Source organism: Betta splendens, chromosome 11 (genome assembly GCF_900634795.4).
Source record: "Betta splendens chromosome 11, fBetSpl5.4, whole genome shotgun sequence".
In the NCBI taxonomy this organism is placed as follows: domain Eukaryota; kingdom Metazoa; phylum Chordata; class Actinopteri; order Anabantiformes; family Osphronemidae; genus Betta; species Betta splendens.
The window spans coordinates 14,665,498-14,686,151 of NC_040891.2; the positions used below are offsets into that span (position 1 = coordinate 14,665,498).

The 20,654-nt window shown below is 46.2% G+C and overlaps 3 protein-coding genes across 4 annotated transcripts; 2 read left to right on the forward strand and 1 right to left on the reverse strand.

The window, feature by feature from the left end:
• Positions 1-106: 106 nt before the first annotated feature.
• LOC114866126 (tubulin beta chain-like) lies at positions 107-5,436 on the reverse strand. The gene is made up of 5 exons (XM_029167825.3): positions 5,277-5,436; positions 3,164-3,272; positions 2,902-3,012; positions 2,354-2,598; positions 107-2,042 (listed from the first exon to the last, which is right to left on the reverse strand). The coding sequence occupies exons 1-5, from the start codon at positions 5,352-5,354 to the stop codon at positions 1,230-1,232; spliced, it is 1,356 nt and encodes a 451-aa protein (XP_029023658.1). The 5' UTR covers positions 5,355-5,436; the 3' UTR covers positions 107-1,229.
• Positions 5,437-5,975: 539 nt separating this feature from the next.
• On the forward strand, positions 5,976-11,216 carry flot1a (flotillin 1a). Its single transcript, XM_029167830.2, has 13 exons — positions 5,976-6,155; positions 6,549-6,605; positions 6,737-6,812; positions 7,116-7,206; positions 7,307-7,450; positions 7,527-7,646; positions 7,761-7,856; positions 7,982-8,134; positions 8,242-8,423; positions 8,757-8,802; positions 8,871-9,008; positions 9,326-9,490; positions 9,729-11,216. The coding sequence occupies exons 2-13, from the start codon at positions 6,563-6,565 to the stop codon at positions 9,747-9,749; spliced, it is 1,275 nt and encodes a 424-aa protein (XP_029023663.1). The 5' UTR covers positions 5,976-6,155; positions 6,549-6,562; the 3' UTR covers positions 9,750-11,216.
• An 868-nt stretch (positions 11,217-12,084) lies between these two features.
• Positions 12,085-20,641, forward strand: znf384a (zinc finger protein 384 a). Of its 2 annotated transcripts, XM_029167777.3 has the most exons (11): positions 12,085-12,834; positions 13,698-13,765; positions 14,317-14,620; positions 14,930-15,052; positions 15,409-15,563; positions 15,635-15,711; positions 15,810-16,034; positions 17,298-17,465; positions 17,628-17,706; positions 17,789-17,947; positions 18,048-20,641. In XM_029167777.3, the coding sequence occupies exons 1-11, from the start codon at positions 12,816-12,818 to the stop codon at positions 18,450-18,452; spliced, it is 1,782 nt and encodes a 593-aa protein (XP_029023610.1). In that variant the 5' UTR covers positions 12,085-12,815; the 3' UTR covers positions 18,453-20,641. The 2 variants fall into 2 exon arrangements, with proteins under 2 accessions (XP_029023610.1, XP_029023612.1); XM_029167779.3 differs by lacking the exon at positions 17,298-17,465.
• The last annotated feature ends 13 nt before the right edge of the window (positions 20,642-20,654 follow it).

A 20,654-nucleotide genomic window follows, 5' to 3' on the forward strand; every position in this document is an offset into this window, starting at 1 on the left:
AGACGTCTGCGCCGCCACCGTTCTGGTCGTTAGCGGTTCAACCACTTCCTGGAAACCGAAAACTGCACCAACACTAAAAGCATCATTAATAATAAAGATCAACAGGCACATTTTCAGCTTAGTTTTATTTCTTCCAAATGTTTCACAGTCAGTTGGATCAAACCAAGTGTTCACAGGATTTAAAAAAGGTACAAACAGTAAACAGACATGAAGTCAACATGAACACCGACGTGTCTGATTTAAACGCTGCAGAGGCTCAGAGTGAAAACGTTCAAAGCAAATTTGAACAGAAAACAAAAACGAGACAAAGCTGAAAACTCCAGTTTCAGTTTTCCTTTAAAGATACAAGCGAGCAGTTGTTTTATTTTTGTTTCAAAGGAGCCTTAATAATTCAAACGTTCAAATGACTCGGTGCTCAAATATAAATAAGCCTCAGGGTCTGAGCTGCTGGACACGAAGCGAGTTTACACCAGGAAAACATTTTAACGCTTTCAACTATTTGGCACAAGCGTTTTCCAAATGATATAAAAACGGACAGCAGCTTCTGTTTGGAGGAAACGTGACCCGACCTCAGTGTGAAGGAGCTCAAGACGTTGGCTGGAATCCGAGAAGAGTCCTCACAAGCACTGAGTTAGACCTTAGAGGAGTCAATGGAGTCAAAGACCCTGGATCTGACAGACTCAACTAATAAAAAAACAGAAACCTGAATGGGAAAATTGTTATAGTTTGAGGGAAAATATAATGATTCAAAACAGAAAATAATCCTCACTATTAAGGAGCGTTTACAGATTTCTGGACTTAATGAACAGACTGAACCTCAACGAATGAATGTCTGACATAAAAAGTAAACGTGAGCAGATAAACGTACAAACAGCGACGCGTGGTTCAGCTGCAGCAAATTCACATTTTATCTTAAACACTGAAGAAATCACATGAACACTGATAAAAAGGGTCAACACTGATTTAGGATGATTTCACATCAATTCACTGATGGGACTTTGTTTCTAAATCATTACTTTTTTACTTTGCAGGAAACGAAGGTCCTGCTCCGATGATGAAACTCTTCCTTCACTTTAATACTTTTTGTGGCCGGTGAAGTGACATTGACTCATGCTGATGTAGTTTCTGTCCGTTTTCTGCCTACGTTCATGCTGTTCTTTCTCCTCCGTTCACAGATTCTCCTTCACTTCTCTGATTTCTCCTCTCTGAGCCCTCGTGCCGTCACCTCCTCACGCGTCCTCCTCCACCTCCTCCTCGAACTCGCCCTCCTCCTCGGCCGTGGCGTCCTGGTACTGCTGGTACTCGGACACCAGGTCGTTCATGTTGCTCTCGGCCTCCGTGAACTCCATCTCGTCCATGCCCTCGCCCGTGTACCAGTGCAGGAAGGCCTTGCGGCGGAACATGGCCGTGAACTGCTCCGAGATGCGCTTGAACAGCTCCTGGATGGCCGTGCTGTTGCCGATGAAGGTGACGGCCATCTTGAGGCCGCGCGGCGGGATGTCGCACACGGCCGTCTTCACGTTGTTGGGGATCCACTCCACGAAGTAGCTGCTGTTCTTGTTCTGCACGTGGAGCATCTGCTCGTCCACCTCCTTCATGGACATGCGGCCGCGGAACACGGCGGCCACGGTGAGGTAGCGGCCGTGGCGCGGGTTGCACGCCGCCATCATGTTCTTGGCGTCGAACACCTGCTGCGTGAGCTCGGGCACCGTGAGGGCGCGGTACTGCTGGCTGCCGCGGCTGGTGAGCGGCGCGAAGCCCGGCATGAAGAAGTGCAGGCGCGGGAACGGCACCATGTTGACCGCTAGCTTGCGCAGGTCGGCGTTGAGCTGGCCGGGGAAGCGCAGGCAGGTGGTGACGCCGCTCATGGTGGCCGACACCAGGTGGTTGAGGTCGCCGTACGTGGGCGTCGTGAGTTTGAGCGTGCGGAAGCAGATGTCGTACAGCGCCTCGTTGTCGATGCAGTAGGTCTCGTCCGTGTTCTCCACCAGCTGGTGGACGGACAGCGTGGCGTTGTAGGGCTCCACCACCGTGTCCGACACCTGCGGGCGGAGGGACACAATCAATAGACAGGCTGCTGCTTTTCCCCACTGCTCATTTTATTACACACTACTTTCTGCCTCCACATCCACTTCAGACTCAGCGGTGGAGAACTGAGTCACTGAGTTCGACTGCGCGACCTCTTCATTAGCTGCAGACACTCACAGCGGGTTTATTAACAGCATCTTTAACCCCGTGGGGAAATCAGGTCACTGCACTGAGTTAATGCTGGAGTCTCACGTCCCACGGCCTCAGCTCTGCTCTGGCTGCTTTTACAGGTCAGCGGAGGATTTAACAGGGAGAGGAGCGTCACCTTGGGAGACGGCACCACGCTGAAGGTGTTCATGATGCGGTCCGGGTACTCCTCCCTGATCTTGCTGATGAGCAGGGTCCCCATGCCGGAGCCGGTGCCTCCTCCCAGAGAGTGGGTCAGCTGGAAGCCCTGCAGGCACTCGCAGCTCTCCGCCTCCTTCCGCACCACGTCCAGCACCGAGTCCACCAGCTCCGCCCCCTCCGTGTAGTGACCTTTGGCCCAGTTGTTTCCTGCTCCACTTTGACCTTGGAAGACAAGTCACAGTTTGTAAACGCAACCCTATGCAGCAGAATTGACATGATTTAACATTTATCTTTCTGTCCTCAAGTTGTTTTTACTCAGTTGTGACTGGTGTGAGAGGACTGAGCTTTATTTCCCAGATGGACAGATTATGAATGAACTCATGAAGTAGGACAGAGGTTCAGACCCCTGTGGCACCAAGCTTCCAGTGTGGAGATGTAAAAAGCTGACCCACACTGACCTTTGACCTCTGGAGACAAACAGCCCACATTAGGAGTTTGCTCTGGTTCCTCAGAGCGAGGACTCACCAAAGACAAAGTTGTCAGGTCTGAAGATCTGTCCAAAGGGTCCGGAGCGAACCGAGTCCATGGTGCCGGGCTCCAGGTCCACTAGGATGGCTCTGGGCACATACTTCCCACCTGTGCACGGAAACACAGCATTTAGAATTTTATATGGTGCAAAAACAGAATAATAAAATATGAACACAGAGTAAAAGCGTTTAGTCTCCTGCTTGGTTTGTATTTGCTGTCGCAGTGACGCTCGTTCTCCACAGGGGGGCGCCTCACTCACCAGTGGCTTCGTTGTAATACACACTGATCCTGTCCAGCTGCAGGTCACTGTCTCCATGGTAGGTTCCTGTTGGGTCGATGCCGTGCTCGTCACTGATCACCTCCCAGAACTAAACACACCAAAACACAACATCAGCAAAGAAACTAATGACGAGGTCTGTGCTAAAGTACAAGCAGCAAAGTCCACATCACAGAGAAAAACACGGCACCTTTTAAAGACGTTCAAGGGAGCTGCAAATGCTTTTCAAAACTTCCCCTGAGCTGCATGTTCCCTTAAAGTACAGAGGCTCAGTGGGAGCACAGGGTTCTCAGGCGTCAGTCGTCCATGTCTCTACGAGCTGAGACAGAAACGCCAAGCGGAGTTAAGAGCAGAGCTCTGTGGCAGCGGCTCAGACTCTGACCCTAATCTGCACCAAGAGGGAGGAGCGGGACCGACACCCGGAGGGAGCGACCGCGGGCAGGAGGCGTTTTCTGTAGCGGCCACATCAAACATGGCTGCCCTCAAACTCACCTCCTCTGGTCGCCATGGAAACAGGCCCAGGAGTTCAGTCAAGTCAACTTCCCCTGATGCTACTAAATAAGGGAAGGGAATTATACACATATCCTCAGTTAAACAAACTTACTAATGTAAGTTCTAATTACTAATAATCTACCTCTGACCACCTACTAACACACACTGGAGCAGATTGGACTGTGGGAAAGTGAGTGAGTTAATCCACACGATTCGGGGATGAGCTCAGTCCAAGTCCTCTGTAAAGTCGTCTTCAGTCGGTGGCTGTGTAGTGAACTCCATATGCTGCTGTCCCACAATGAGGAGCCGGGACTAGAGTCACATGAAGGTTTATACACCTCTAGCATCAGGATGAATACGGCCTTTAGAAGCCAAGGTTTTCATTTGCAGCTCTTTAACTCTTCCTCTGACTCCACCACCAGTTATAACCAGGGCAACGTGACTTTGAATCAGATCTGGGAGAGTCTGGATCCTGCTGCACGTTTGAACTCTGTCACTTCCTCTCAGCTTCTTGCTGTTCCTCTCCTCCCTCATGAGGCTGCTAGAAACTAGAGAGTGTGAAGTCTTTGTCAACCTGCTCCAGATGAAGGAGGGAAATCAATATAGTCATTCAGGAGAGCAGCACATGCTCCAGAAGGCAGAAGGAAGGGTGAGGGGCAGAATGGGAACAGAAGAAGAACAGAAGAACAGAATGGGAGGTGGAGCTTCACGTCACCAAGGGCCGCTCTTCTTACATTATGTTCAAGGCCTTAAAGGTCTGTGGTTCAGATTCATATCCAGGGAAACCTACACATGAGCAGGAACCAGGAATCGGGTCAAAGCAGCGTTTCTCAGCTCCAGTACTGATCTTTGTGGCTCCGCGCGCCTGCACATGTGACACACTGACTATTTAAATGACCTCATCTGTGCGTTCAGAGCAGACACTGGGCCACTTGTTGTCGCCCCCGACGCCCCCTGCTGCCGCGTTCCTCTCCTCTGCCTCAGCAACTTTACCCCTTTCTTTTCTTGATTCTTTTGCTCAGTGACAAAGAGAGCAGCTCAGCAGGCGGCGAGGCAGCAGCTGGGCCTGTGCGTCTGCTCCATCCGGCCACACAATTAATCACAAATCAGTCACTCCACTCTTTGTAAATGGGCACGTTCACTTTATAGGATGAGGTCATTGATTTTATATATAAAAAACTATATAAAAAACACAGCATCATCATAATACTTAGATGAGCTGTTGTAAAGTACTGGAGGTCTTTGTACCGTCATGTCCTCTTTTATTGCATCTCTTTATTTTTAAACTGCATTATAAAAGTCCTCAATCATTAACTGACACAGTCATAACCCATCAAATTTTTTATCAGTCACACATTCTTAAATGAGATAAGAACAGATTAAATGGCTCCTTATAATGAAAACAACAGGGCTGAATGTTTTATGGATGTTTTATACACATTTAAATGTGCATAAAAGATCCATAAAGATTAATCACATAAGAATTGATTTTAAATCTGAGCAACAAATTACAGTGTGTTTGCGACATAAAAAGGTCTCTGAAAAGTTTAACAACTGTGTGACAGCAAACATAAATGTACTGATCCTCGGTAACTCTTCTTACCTTCGCCCCGATCTGGTTCCCGCACTGACCGGCCTGGATGTGCACGATTTCCCTCATGATGTCTGGAAGTTGGTACATAAACTTGATGAAGACGTTGGTGAAACGAGCAGCAGCGGCACTGACTGAAGGAGCGTCTGCAGCCTGGCGTCCCGCACACGCAGGGATGGGGCTGTCAGCGCATCCTCCATTCTGATTGGCTGGGGCATCTGCGTCCTGGTCGCTGATTGGTTAAAGGGTCGCTTTTCCAATGGGGTTTGCTTATCTCACAAGCAAGGACCGGAAGAAGCGAGGGAGGGCCAGTCATCACTGCCCCGTTGGAGTTTTACTGCGAAAAAAAGAGCTGTGACGCAATTACGTGAAACTGTGGCATTCTATTGTAGGTTAATTTACCCACTACTTTCTACCTCCATCCCACCAATCATGGAAAACATAAAAGTGAAAAACATATAGACATACGTAGACATATGTAGTGGAGTACAAAGGGTAGACGTTCTATTTATAAAGCAAAAAGTATGGCAGTACATACAAGTATATTAAGAAGGTAAAATTTCACAAAACTTGTCATTGTATGACTCTTTATGGATTGGAGTGAAGCATGAATGGCAATAAAATATTGTAGGTAAATATTATATTATTTCTGTAAACCTGTAAACTGGGGCGTGATGCTGCAGCGCCTCCACCGCGCCGCTAGGTGGCGGTCGCCCTCAGGCCGCTGGGGCTCCATCAAACAGCCTGTGTTGTGTTCGCTGGCCGCATCAGCTGTTAACGGAACAAACTGCATCTTCGATACAATTGCAATAATTTAACGGAGAGACGCCTGTTTATTACTTCAGATTGCCTTTAGACACCGTAAGCCGCCTCCTTCATAGATATTAACAGGTAAGGTCCTACGCTTAAGGTGTAACGGTCCTACGCTTCTTGATCCATTATCGGATGTAAACACGAATTAAATTGACTGAGTAAATGTCTTCTGCAGCGCACAGAAAACACGCAAGCATATTTAATATTAGCTTATATGCATCGTTAATATATGTTGTTCCAGCAATTCTTCCGGTGGATTTTGCTGCGCAGCATTTGCGTAAATTAGATTTTAGCTGTGATGTCTGCTCGTTCCCATCGCGACCCCTCCCTCCTCCACAATGGGAAATACATTATGTCTGACCATGGATAAGTAAGATGAAAGAGTGGCTTTATTTGTGTATTTGTTGGTAGATGTTGCAACTGCTTAATATTTAGACTTTATATCAATATAAGACTTGTTTTCTTCTGAAGGAGGGTCTGCAGTCATGTTCTACACCTGTGGTCCCAACGAGGCGATGGTGGTGTCAGGTAAACCAGTGAGCTGCTTACTACCACCCTTCATCTTCCATCCACTAACGCGCTTTAGTTATTATTCAGATGCTATTGTCCCATGTGCCTAAATGCAGTTTAAACTGATTCGAGGCTCTCTCCTTTCCCAGGGTTCTGTCGCTCTCCTCCGCTGATGATAGCTGGAGGCAGAGTGTTTGTCATCCCATGCATTCAGCAGATCCAGAGGTGAGTAAACATCTGTATCTGCTCTTTATCTTGTTTCCCAACAGGCTTTTGTCCCTGGTGTTGGTTTGTATGAAGCTTTTATTTACTTGTACCTATTCAGACATTTGGACAGACACTGTCAAACTATGTTATATTTTAGACATTGTCTGCAGCAGGTACCTGCATGTTTAATACAGTCTTCAAACTCTACAATCCTGCACTCAGCTTTCCAGATTGAGTTCATAGAGGAAGTTACTTCTCTGTCCCATTAGAGCGGATCATCAATCAATAACCATCTTTTCTTTTTACTTCCTGACTCTGCAGGATTTCCCTGAACACTCTGACTCTGAATGTGAAGAGTGATAAGGTCTACACTCGCCACGGTGTCCCCATCTCCGTGACAGGAATAGCCCAGGTCAGTGCAGCGCCGCAGACAGAACCGCAGGCCATGCACAGATGTTTCTGTGGACCTGGACACGGAACGTAGGAACAAATGTCCTGTGTGTCTGTTACAGATGAAGATCCAGGGCCAGAACAAGCAGATGTTAGCTGCAGCCTGCCAGATGTTCATGGGGAAGTCTGAGCCGGAGATCGCTCATATCGCCCTGGAGACTCTGGAGGGGCACCAGCGGGCCATCATCGCCCACCTCACCGTTGAGGTACAGATGCGGTGGCTATTCATTCTCATCACATCTGCTTTAGCTGAAACACGGAGTAAACCTCACGGTTCCACAGGAGATCTACAAGGACCGTAAGAAGTTCTCCGAGCAGGTGTTCAGGGTGGCGTCCTCTGACCTGGTCAACATGGGCATCAGCGTGGTGAGCTACACGCTCAAAGACGTTCACGATGACCAGGTACTGCTTCACCACGTGGCGCCTCACAGGAGGAGAACGTGTGTCCTGTGGGTTTTAAAGGTGCTCAGGAACCTGAATCCACTCACATTCTGATGTTTTACTGCTCAAACACAGGATTACCTGCATTCACTGGGAAAGGCTCGAACAGCCCAGGTTCAGAAAGACGCTCGCATCGGAGAGGCCAGGAATAAGAGGGATGCTGTGATAAGGGTGACATAAACCTTTACTTGTCCTGTAATATGGTCTCTAATACTTCATATTTTCACTGTTTGTCCGTTACTGCCTGTATGACTCCTTCTCCTGAGCGTTTTCTGTCTGTGTGTCTCTCTCTGCAGGAAGCTCATGCGATGCAGGCCAAAATCTCAGCTCAGTATAAGAATGAGATCGACATGGCAAAGGCCCAGCGGGACTATGAGCTGAAGAAGGCCGCCTACGACATGGAGGTCAACACCAAAAAGGCCGAGTCAGAGATGGCCTACCAGCTGCAGGTACACATCTGGAACAACAACCCACCGGCCTGACAGATGCCTTCATCATCACACCTAATCTAGTCATGATTGATGCTGATCACCTCTCATCTGCTGCTTCTCCTCAGGTTGCAAAGACGAAGCAGCGCATCGAGGAGGAGAAGATGCAGGTCCAGGTGGTGGAGCGCACGCAGCAGATCACCCTGCAGGAGCAGGAGATCACTCGCAGGGAGAAGGAGCTGGAGGCCAAGGTCAAGAAGCCTGCGGAGGCGGAGCGGTACCGCCTGGAGAAGCTGGCGGAGGCGGTGCGGTGAGTCTGTGCTCCATGGGGTGGAGTGGGGAGGAGGCAGGGGGAGTTTAGTGCAGCAGCTGTATTTTCAGGCAGTTCAGTGAATCCCTGTTGTTCTGGAGCTGAGCTCACCACACATCGGAGTATGTAGGTAGGTTTGACTTTCAGGAACAAAATGATAAATCCAAATTTTGTTGATCACAACATGAGCAGACAAGATGGTGGACAGATGTTTGACATCTGTTACACTCCAGGATCAGATGCTGTCCAGTCAGATGTTAATGGTGACGCTTGTTAGTAGCACAGATGTTCAGTCAGTCTGTGCCTGTTCTCATGTTCTGACTCTCTGTCCAGCCTCAAACTGATAATGGAGGCAGAAGCTGAAGCTGAATCCATCAAGGTGAGTCACTGGGAAGTCGTGTGCATGGGAGGAACCAGGGGCCTCTAAGCTGCTTTAATGTCCCTCAGATCAAAGGTGAGGCGGAGGCGTTCGCGGTGGAGGCCAAAGGTCGCGCTGAGGCGGAGCAGATGGCGAAGAAGGCAGAGGCCTTCCAGCAGTACAGGGACGGAGCCATGGTGGACATGCTGCTGGAGAAGCTGCCTCTGGTGAGACGTCACCCTCAACAGTCGGCTCAGCTTATCTGTTTGTTGTGTGTGTTTAGGTTCAACCCACTCTTCATTGCACTAAACATAACTAACAAAGCTTCATAACCAGTGTGGGACTGCAGCCTGTTTGTTAACGTTAGGGTTCATTTATTTCTCACCTGGCATTAACTCACTCATGCTGGTGGTTTTAATTGGTTTAAAGGGATGAACTCTTTCACAGCTCAGCTCTCGTTCTGTCTCAGAGCCACTCAGGTGCTTCATGTTTAACTCCCTGTGAAGCAGTGATCTAATATTCGCTGTTCACTGTTTCCCACCAGATGGCAGAAGAGATCAGCAAGCCGCTGTGTGCAGCCAACAAAATCACCATGGTGTCCAGCGGCGCTGGGGAGGTGGGCGCAGCCAAGCTGTCGGGAGAGGTGCTGGACATCATGACGCGCCTCCCTGACGCCGTGGAGAAGCTGACCGGCGTCAACATCTCCCAGGTAACGCGGTGCACGTTCATGGACCGGACCTCAGTTTAAGGAACTAACATAGAGTCTCATAGAGAAGAGCGTCAACGCCATGGATCAGATACCAAGAGACACAGGCCTGACTCATAATCACAGATTTACAGATGCTTTCTGTTCCTGGAAGTGAAACAAAAGCACTACTGTGTAAACACTAGAGCTGCATCATTGAATGAGGAAGCACAGTAATGAGTTCACTTCCCTTCGTGTGCAGGTGAGCTCTCGTACCGGCTGAACAGAATCAAGCAGGACCAGGCAGGTGCTTCTGTCCCATCGGCTGCCTGGACATGAGTCAAACACGCTGTCCGTCATCCTGATACCTGACTGTGTCATCGCTCAGCTGTGACCTTCTGTGAACAGGTTTAGTTTTAGTTAGAGATGCTCCAACAGCGTCTTCACTTTAAATCACAACAGCTGTAACTTTGTTTCCTGTCTCACGTCTTTTAAAGCGTATTCTGTCTTGTTAGTGTCACATGGATTCAAACCATCTGTGTTTACATTACATGTCTTTTCTATCTGCACACTGAACCTAAGTGCATCTTAACAACAGCATTGAACACACTTCATTTACTAAAACTACTAACAGTGGGTGACACTGACCTGCAGCATGTGGTGTCGCTGTCACTTTATTCATTCACAGAATGAAAGGCCATTTCTTTATCTTAGAGTTTACATGTAGATGAATAATCCCAAATAACCATCAAGTATAGATGTACTGTCTAAGTATTTGTAGCATCTATTATACTTTTCTGTAAATATTCTGCTGTAGAACTGAGACCAGTGTAAAATGCTCAACAATCACGTTCACAGACCGAATGATTTAGATTCAGATTCAGTTTATGTTATAATATAGAAGTTAATAACAGATACAGGATCTATTATAATAGTAGAAATCATGGTACATTTAGGAGACTTTCCTTGTTTCTAAATCGTCTTAAGCTGATACTGTCATCCTCGACCTCATCATAACCTCTGGCTCTGAAAACATATTTGTTTCAGTCATTTGTTTTCTGTGTGTGCATACGTTTTAGAGTATTAACAACAAACCTGCTTTTATTTATTTTATTTATTTGTTTAAATGCATGTAACCAACAATGTTTGTTTGTTTTTATCTATGTCTATCTTCATGTGAGCATAATATTGATTTATTTAAGGATGAACGCTGTTTATTATGTGCACGCATCAATACCTGTCACACTTCAGCCGTCATTTAATCTTTGAAGAAGCTCTGATGGAACAACCAAAGTAGAAGGTTACCAGTTATATAGTGATATAGCAGGACGTGTGCTTTTGTAATGTAATGTTTAGCAAAATATTAAAGGTGGCGCTCTGTGTATTTATACAGTATATATTTGATATTTCCTACAGTATCAGTGTAGCACGATTTAATCCACAACTAACAGCCTCTGTGTTAACCCTGTGTTGTTTTTACCTGCTGTGGTGAACCTTTCACTGTGTTGCATTTTATATCAGGGATTTTATGTTTTAAACTCTCATTCTAAAATCCTGTAGCTACTAAATTTACTGTGCTTGTCGTTAAACTGCAAATCAAGTTTGTTTCTTGTTTGTGTACACATCGGATTGGAGAATTTTATTTTTGCTGTAGTTTTATTTTTTGCTCAAAAAACTGTTATTTTATTTACACCACAGAAAAAACAAATCTCACATGCTGGAGATCCTAATAAACGACCTTTAAAACGTGTTTGCTGTCCAGTGTGTCTGTTGACTTTGACTCATGTTGTTTTACACTGTTTTATCCTTTGCTGTCAAAAACAGTAAATCTGGTTTTTAAGAGACGCCACAGAAAACCAGTAAAATAATAACAATAATAATGTAATAATTACTGTGGATTTACAGGCACTGCTGCAGCTTTAAAGCACAAATCAAATTTGTTGTCAAACTAACTTTCAATCTGTGTTTGGGCAAATAATACTGTCAAACAATACAGTGAGGATTTACAAACACTGATGAGATAATGAACAGGCTGACAGCTCTGTCAAGTTAGCCAGTGACATCCCGAGCAGCACAGGAAACCACAGCATTGTGTCTACATCATGAAGACTGGAGACAATCGGGTTTGTCTGCCCTAATTTATCTATTTATTGGATAATTCTATAATTTGAGACAACAACTGCTGAAACAAACGTAGTGGGCGACATGTTATCATAATGAATTACATTATTAAAACAACCATTCACAAAAAAGATATAAGAAATACTGATACTTACACTTTTAATTTTATTAACAGTGACAAAATAAATGTATGTAGATGAGTAATAATTCAACGTTTCTGTTACAGTTAGAGTGACTAAATCTCGTGTGCGTGTTCTAGCGAAAGACATTATTTTTATTTTGAAAGGCATAATCGGAAATGCCGCTGTCTGGTTCTGGCGAGCTTGACCCTGCTGAGCAGAGCTGGAAGGAAAAAAAGGAAAAAAGCCAGAAAAAAGGCCCGTCTGAGGGGTTCGAGGGGCGGATTAGGACAAAGTTTCCCAACTGTCCCGACCCGAGGAAGCTCCGGGGGGGTTGACGGGGAGCCAATTCACCGGTAATTAACGCAGGACTTATTAGTCGCTGTTTAATCAACTGTTATTTTCAGTGTCTGAGCGCCGTCGTCGCAGCCGCCGGAAGTCTGCATGAAGCTGCGTCTCTCGCCGAGTCGACGGCGTCGACGTTTTTTTCTGTCTTCGTTTTTTTTATTCGGGACTTTTTTTCTGTTTTTTTATTTTCTCTCAGCGAGATGCGCGCGGAGCGAGGGATGGAGGCGTGGGGAGCGGAGTGTCCGTGCTCGCCCGGCGGCCGCTCGTTGGGCAGGAATAACCGGGCCTGCGTGTAGCTAGAGCGAACAAAAGACAAAATTAATGGAGGCGCGTTAGCTAGCTCCCCTTTATGTGGCGCTAGCGGCTAACGCTAGCATGCTGCTCCAGACCCCGGACGCCTCCGCTGCTGCAGCTGCCCGCGTGCAGCTCCTCGTCCACGCTGGGCGCTCAGGGGTCGCGGTTAAACGGTTTAGGACACATTTGCATTTAGAGGACGTCACCAATCACTGCTAGGTAGCATTAGCATCGGCTAGCAGGGGGCAGTTTTGGAGCCACTCGTCCAAAAATGGCTCTGAGAGCATGAAAGTCACTGAAACGTTGACTTTTCCTGATCTAATATTGGCCCCGTTCAGCTGCATCCTCTCAGAAGTTATTGGAATCAGACACGTCTTTTATGTCTGGGCTGTGCGAGTGCGGAGCTGAGAGGTTCCTGCAAATATAAAAACTCATTTGGATGAGCTGCTCGATTAGCGCAGGTTTATATGATCAGTGCAGTTTCAGGTGTGTGTATTCATGAGTCTGTTCCTCCAGAGCTGCATTAAATGTCAATAACATGTAATTACATGCGTGCTTTCTGTTGCTCTGTGTGCAGATTGGTTGTGCATTGACTTTCACATGCACGCAGACAAACCTCAAAGCAAAGACAGCAGCAAAGTATGTGAAGGATAAAAGTGCAAATGCATGCAAGCAAAACAACGAAAGCAGCAGACTTCCTTCTTTATGCTGCAGAATCAGGAAACAGTCATAAAAACATGAACAGTTTACACACTGATTGTTGTCAGCAACAACCTGTGCTCACTCAGAAGCAGCATCGTTTTCAACAAGTGCTTGACATCACTTTTCCCTCTAACGAGTTTATAGCAAGTTCATAACATCGACATGTTGTTCAGAATGAGAAAGGAGCAGCTGTGACATTGTATGTTTTATCAGTAGCAACACAAGTGAGAAAGTGCATGAAATGTGTTAGAAAACAATAGAAACATCCTGAAACACTGGTTTTCATCAGTGTTTATTAGTATCTTTTCTGTCCTCCTCTAGATGTTCATCCAATACAGCATCAGACGTCTTTACCTGATTCCTTTCATGTCCTCTTTCCTGCAAGTCTGATAAAGTAATACCAAGAATCTTAACTCCTTTTACTTCAGATTTGTAACTACACCTGATGCGTCATTGATGCTCAGAGGTGACGTGATCAATGTGTCACCAAAAGCAGGAGAGGGAGCACGGACAGGAAACGGGCTAAAGATGATTAAGCTGAAACCGTGCACGGTGTTGTTTCGTGAGGAAGCAAAAATCCAACGAGCAGAATCAGATGAGGAGGAGGAGGACGGGTGTTTTCTAAGTGTGTTGCTTTGTAATTACAGAAATAATGGACGATTCCCATTTCAACTCATCATACTTTTGGTCTCCCGTCCCCACAGTACAAGGACAGGTAGAGACACACTTATTGTTGTACACGTGTGTTATGGCAAAAGATACACAGCTCTATTGTCACATTCAATGTCTATGGAACTATTATAATAATAAATGTATAAAAGGACACAATGCCCGTTTGTTTGAGCAAATAACGTGCAGCTGATGAATTAACCTCAGACGTTGTGTGAATATAGTGACAGCTGTTTGATGCGATCACATGATCACTCCTGTCTCCCTCCTCTCTCATCCCTTCAACCTCTTTACTTTTACTCTTACGCATCTCATCATTTCTCCGTTCTCGCTCCTCTGTTTGTATCTTCTGTTTTCTCCCCTCATGGATCCAAACAAACACCGACCACCATCCTTCATCTTTACCTGATTCCATTCATACCTGGCATCATCTTTCCTCCTCTTTGTCTTTGGGTGCTCACCTTCTTCCCCTTTTCACCTGCTCTAATACACATTCTTCAACACTTTTCACCTTGCCATCAACTTGAACTTCCATCTACTCTCACCCATCCTGCATCCTTTTATTACAAACCTACACCTCAACTCATCCCTGTCTAGATCGAGAACGCCATGTTCTTGAACAAGGCTAAGGAGCAGCTGGGTCCTGAGAAGACTAACGCCTCGTCCTTCCCTCACTCCTCTGCGTCTTCCACCTCCACCCCTCACTACCCCACGGCGGTGCTCGCCATCCCCGGCTCGGTGGACCCGGGGGCCGGGGTGAGAGTGGTTCCCAAACAGGAGGGAGGCGGCGGCAGCAGTGGCAGCGCGTCGCTGAGCTCGGTGGGAGGACACCTGCATCAGTCGCACACGTCCCAGAACGTCACCGTCGTGCCTGTTCCTTCCACCGGTATCATGACTGCAGGTGAGCGGCTGCAGCAGTTCCTCACACTGAATGATCACATCTCCCCACTCTGTCATTACTCTGTTGTCCTATCTGTTGGTATCAGGTTTAAACGGGAGCATGAGAGTCAGGAACACTATAAATATTTAATTCTGATCTGAACAGTTTGCATCTATCTAGTCCACTGTTGGCAGCGGTTTCTAAGTTCAGGTTGTTGAACCTTTTTATGGTGTAGCTCAGCTGCTCTGATCGTACTAGTGATGACAACGAGCAGAGATAATAAGTGTTTAACATCTTGACATCCAGATGACACGTCTTTTTCCCTCCCAGCCGGTTTGGTGATCACCACACCTCAAGGCACACTGGTCCCCACTGCCTCCACACAGTCATTTGTAGCTGGACCTCCCACTGCCACAACCATGATAGTGTCTGCATTGCACCCCTCCAATACAGGTAAAGCACAGGCACAGCTCACCACCACAGCATGTGACGTGAAGTAATATGTCCTTATGAAGCTTTAGGATGAACTAATAAATAAAGATACACAATTATATGATATTCTGAATTAACAAATCTTTTGTTTGAGTTATTCATGCACATGATGCACATGCAGTCATACACACGTGTAGTGTTGCTCCTACTAAAACTGTCATTACCCTACAAAGCATCTCATGTAGGAGACTGGAATCAGTTGCATCTGATTTTATCGCTTGTACTAGATCCCTTGTTTGTCGTCACCACCCCTCATCAGCTCCTCCCTTCTCCCTTCTTTTACCTTTGTTGTCTGTTTACTGTATTACTGATTCCAGATAAGAAGGAGGACATTTCTGTTCCCCCTGCAGTTGTCATGCCGACGCCATCAAAGCGAGGCAGGAAGAGCAAACAGGTGATGGGCAGAGTGTCTGGGGTCCTCCCTGCAGGAAGCGATGCATTAATACTGGCCCACCTTGCAGCTGGTGGACAGGTGAGGATCCCTCTGTTTGTTGACTTGTAAATGTTTGTTCTTTTTATATCTAATATGTTATTGCATCACAGCACCACACTTCTGACCCATATGATCTGTCAAATGACGAGGACGATCATCCAAACAAAGACGGACCCAAAACCTACAGGTGATGGACACGTGTGAAACTAATGCTAACAAGAAGAAGAGGAATCTGTTTATTATCCTGCATTAAATTATTTTTCTTCTCTCTCATCTTCACTTAAGGTGTCGGATGTGTGCAGTGACGTTTTTCAGCAAGTCAGACATGCAGATTCACGCCAAGTCCCACACGGAGGCCAAGCCCCACAAGTGCCCCCACTGCTCCAAGTCGTTTGCCAACTCCAGCTACCTGTCCCAGCACATCCGCATCCACAGCGGCGCCAAGCCCTACACCTGCACCTACTGCCAGAAGACGTTCCGGCAGCTCAGCCACCTCCAGCAGCACACACGGTACTGGGCCGCGTGGTGACGTCCTCTGTGTGTGCCTGCTTGCGCCTGTGATGTCTGCTACTACAGCACGTATGTGTGGTGATGGATGATGGGAGGAGGGGTTGGAGAGGTGGGGATGTGCTGGGACCTTCTGAACAGATGACAGTGTAAAGCTCTTTTTGCACAGTCTAAGATTCAACTCTAAAAACTACTAAATGAATATCTGGAATCAGATTTATTATTGACTGTTCAAGCCAAAGTACTTTCTGAAAACATAAGAGCTGAGTGGATGTTTATGTAGAGTAAGTGTGGTAGAGGTTATAACCAGTAGCCCCAGTTACCAAAGCATACATTCATTAAGCAGGAGGTCTGTTCTCACCCTGCAGACGCCATCACAGCCTCGGCTTGTTGCTGCATGCGTTTGGCTGATGTTAGATGCCGTGGCCTCTTTAATCTTTATGCAGCATCTCACACTGGAGCCACTTGTGGTAAAACATCCCCTTCAGTTACTCTTGAGTTAAGGTTCTATTTAAAAATCAGAAGTTGATCACCACATAGTGGAAGTGTTTCTCTGCAGAACCAGTCTCTATATTTACACCTTGCATACTAACTGTGTTTACCTCCTTGGCTGCATATCAGTGCATTCGTTTCATTGCCTTTACCTGCTTTACTGCCCTTCACTGGTTTAACCTGCATGTTTTCCACCCCATCATGATCTTATCATTGAAAGGGACCAAGCTGCTAATCAGCCATTAAAAATGATTTTCCCTCATTTACTTACTCAGTTAAATAGTAAAAAAGCATCTTCCTCCAGTTCATGTCATCCCAACTCTGATGAATGATTCAATCTCATGCTTGACTTGACTATCATTCACCTTCAAGTTTCATTTCTTTCATAACCATTGCTTTGGGTTGTTCTTTTAGAGGCTCAGACCAGAAAAACGCTCCTCAGTGGCCTCCACATTCATAGAAACACTCAGAGTCCACTCACAGCAGGGCACAACAAATGGAGAGAGAGCGCGAGAGAGAGAGAGAGAAAAGCGTGACTGTGCTGCTGTATGGTTTGGTTCTGTGTTTTCACAACTCAGACACAGCACAAAGAGCACACTGTCAAACCTCAATGATCTCTGATCAACGCGAGTGATCGTAGATCCTGTTAGCGACAGCGCATGATTTGGTCTTCGTTACATAATGAAGTTTCATCATGCTGCAGCTTAAAAGTCTCTCGCTGTTTCTCTCTCTGTTTCTCTCTCTCCACCCTCCACTCCCGGGTTCCCGTGTTAGAAACCACACGGAGGCCAAGCCCCACAAGTGCCCCCACTGCTCCAAGTCGTTTGCCAACTCCAGCTACCTGTCCCAGCACATCCGCATCCATACCGGGGCCAAGCCCTACACCTGCTCCTACTGCCAGAAAACGTTTAGGCAGCTCAGCCACCTCCAGCAGCACACACGGTACTGGGCCGGGCCGGGCTGGGCTAGGCTGGGCTGGGCTGGGCTGGGCTGGGCTGGGCCGGGCTGGGCTGGACAGGATGTGGATGTCTGAATGAGTGTGTTTTTGTGGCTGTGTTGGATCAGGTGTGTGAAGAGTTGTGCCTGTTTATGTTACTTTTTCAGGATTCACACCGGTGACCGACCATATAAGTGTAACCATCCTGGCTGTGAAAAGGCGTTCACTCAGCTGTCAAACCTGCAGGTAAATAACTGTGAGATGCATTTTTACACGTTCTGCTCACTGCACTTTGGTGAGGTTAAATGTTGTTTACTCCTTCGTGCAGTCTCATCGGCGGCAGCACAACAAAGACAAGCCGTACAAGTGTCACAACTGTAACCGTGGTTACACAGACGCTGCTAGTCTGGAGGTGCACCTGTCCACACACACCGTCAAACATGCCAAACTGTTCTCCTGTGGCCTCTGTAACCGATCCTATACCTCGGTAAAGTCACACCTCTGTCTGGAGCGACATACTTGGACACTGTGTGTAGTTGTGTTTGTAGTTCATGAATGTTTGTCTGTCTCTCTGTCCTCGACTCCAGGAGACATATCTAATGAAACACATGAGGAAGCACAATCCTGACCCGCTCACCGTGGCAGCGACGGTGGCCGCCCAGCAGGCCCAGGGCCTCACGCCAGGCGGAGGAGGGGGTCGGGGCCGAGGCCGCGGCCGAGGTAGAGGAGCGGGCCGAGCGGGCCAGCTTCAGACCAACCCGAACAATACCAACCAGAACCCCAACCCCGGACCTCCGAGCAGCTACCAGCCGCCCCAGCAACCCACAGACGCTGTTGTTCCCTGTCCGTTTGACCTGCACCAATACAAAACGGTGTCAGCCAGCGAGATCCAGTACAAACCAGTGACTGTGGCGGACCTGCCAGTGACCCACAAAGACCTCTGCCTCACTGTGTCCACGTCAGCCATACAGGTGGAACACATGAACTCGTAGGCTGCATCCTCCCACTCTGCAAGGAATCACTTCTAATTGTCTGCGGTGTAAAAAGGTCCACATCAAGTAGTTCTACTGCTTAGTGTTAAAGTCTCCTTAAAACAACAAGAAAAAGCTTAGAGGGTGAAAGGTTGTACATAGAGTTTGACCAATGATTGGTACTAAAACAAAACAGCACAGCAGTGAGAGGATTCTTATCCTGTTGCTTCAAGTGACAGTATTTGATTATGTTCACTGTGATCAAGTTACATTTATTTCACCCTTTGGTGTTTTTTCTTTGTTTGAAGAAGCTTTAATAGTAATGATATTAAATTACTTGTTAAAAAAAGATTTTACATTATACTCTGAAACTGAGCCCATTTAGGACACTGATATAAGACTTAACCAACAAAATGGGAATCAGTTTTGTGGGAATTTTTATGGCTTGATGCAGTTGGTACCTCAACTCTTGAATTGGTCAAAAGCAAAAAAGTCCCTCAAATCATCCTTAACACACTGATCCTAAACCAGTGATGCTGCTGTGCGAGTCTGGGTTGAAGACATTCACTTGTCCCTTTCATTGCATCATATTCTACAGGTCTGATCAGACGATAACAGTGTAAAATATCTGTAGAATAATAACGCACTATTCTCTGAATGTTTATGATCCAGAAGATGGTGTAGAAAATATTCAGATCACATTAATCTGAACATTGACCATCATTAGTTTGAGATAACAATGAAAGAGCGATGAAGGACTGTAGAGATCCTCAGCAGCAGCACCCGAAACAGAAGAGTGATGAAAATTAGAGGTGTTTAAATGGATTTTAATGACACTATCGAGGTGCTGAAAAATCTCTAATCTGAAGTCTGAGAAGAGGAAGAGGAGCAGCAGGAGGGAATGTGTGTCACCTGGGATTCGTCTGCAGCTGAATCTCAGTATTCATTTCAGAAAGTCATGATGCCCTTATTTACACAGAGATGAGGAACCATTTGTTTGTCGGAGCCCAAAGTTTGGAACAGGAGACGGTTCAGAGATGCACTAAATGCAGAGCGGGATGGAACGTGAGGAAGGTCACAAAGAAAGCACTTGATGAAGCTCGTACTTCAACATCTATGTTTGTCATTGTACTTTTTTTATAGATCATATGTATGTATTTTTCTACCAATAGATGAACGTGTAAACAAACTCAAAGAGAAAGTAAAGTGGGTGTGAATGTGCACGGAGCAGAGAGAAAGCGGCTAAGGGAGTGTTTTGTCCCATTTTTTGTTAATACTTCTGAAAGTGAGTGAAAGTGGGCCATCGGGACCTCCAGTGAGTCACTGTCAGGATGGGATGTGGGGAAATAATAATTGACAGGTACTGTTATCAAGCTTTTTTTAAAGGACTTTTCATACATATTATTACTACTTTCATTATGACTGTATTGCAAATGTTATCCACATTATTATCAATCCGAGGCATTATTGTATTGCAGTACGCTGTACATAAATAGATAGAAAAGACTGTAAAAGGGAAATATGTCATGTGTAAAGATTATATGGAAACTAAACAAACTCCAATTAAGAAGTATCAAATCTGATGCTGTGTCCCGGGTCACCTTTACCCATAACACCCCTCAACAAAGTCCTCAAAGAACTATTGATTAAAGGACCTGAAAGGTTTAAACACTGTGTTATTTTATTGGAAAACATGTCCGGTTTCCATTTTACCCTCGGCTCTTATTGATATTAATTTCAGATGATACAAGCTGAAATGTGTTGAACACAGAAACTCACAGGCCATGATGTTGTGCCTATTAGCGAAGAACGTTTTAACAATGTAAATGTGGACTCCTCCAATCTGAGTCATGAAGACAAATGAGTAGATCCTAACGATGTTGAGCGTCAAACAGGTTGTGCTGTCTGTGACCTCGGACACCGCTGCCATGTTTTTGTGCACAAGCGATCTGTGCCCAATCAACCGAATGGAGCAGCCTCACACTGGGCTGTCCTCATGTATACTCCCTGTATTTCATTGTCTTTTTATGAAAGAATAACGTACCAATGTTATTACTGATGCTCCTGATGATAATATGGTTATTAACTGCCCTCTGATGCTACACTCTTGCATTCTGTGTGCACAGTTACACCTCTTGCTCATCTGAACAGACTGTTTCTTCCTTTATGGAGAATAAAGTTTGAAAATAGTTTATGATGAAAAAAACGTATAGTTTGTTGTGG

Coding starts and splice junctions, on each gene's coding strand:
- znf384a (XM_029167777.3), top strand. Junction 15,053..15,408: donor ATTGCACCCCTCCAATACAG/GTAAAGCACAGG, acceptor TACTGATTCCAG/ATAAGAAGGAGGACATTTCT. Junction 17,948..18,047: donor GTAACCGATCCTATACCTCG/GTAAAGTCACAC, acceptor CCTCGACTCCAG/GAGACATATCTAATGAAACA.
- flot1a (XM_029167830.2), top strand. CDS start 6,563: ATGTTCTACACCTGTGGTCCCAACGAGGCGATGGTGGTGTCAG. Junction 7,451..7,526: donor TCGCCCACCTCACCGTTGAG/GTACAGATGCGG, acceptor ACGGTTCCACAG/GAGATCTACAAGGACCGTAA. Junction 9,009..9,325: donor TGCTGGAGAAGCTGCCTCTG/GTGAGACGTCAC, acceptor GTTTCCCACCAG/ATGGCAGAAGAGATCAGCAA.
- LOC114866126 (XM_029167825.3), bottom strand. CDS start 5,354: ATGTACCAACTTCCAGACATCATGAGGGAAATCGTGCACATCCAGGCC. Junction 3,273..5,276: donor GGAACCAGATCGGGGCGAAG/GTAAGAAGAGTT, acceptor TGGTGTGTTTAG/TTCTGGGAGGTGATCAGTGA. Junction 2,043..2,353: donor GCGTGGTGCCGTCTCCCAAG/GTGACGCTCCTC, acceptor CTCCGCCCGCAG/GTGTCGGACACGGTGGTGGA.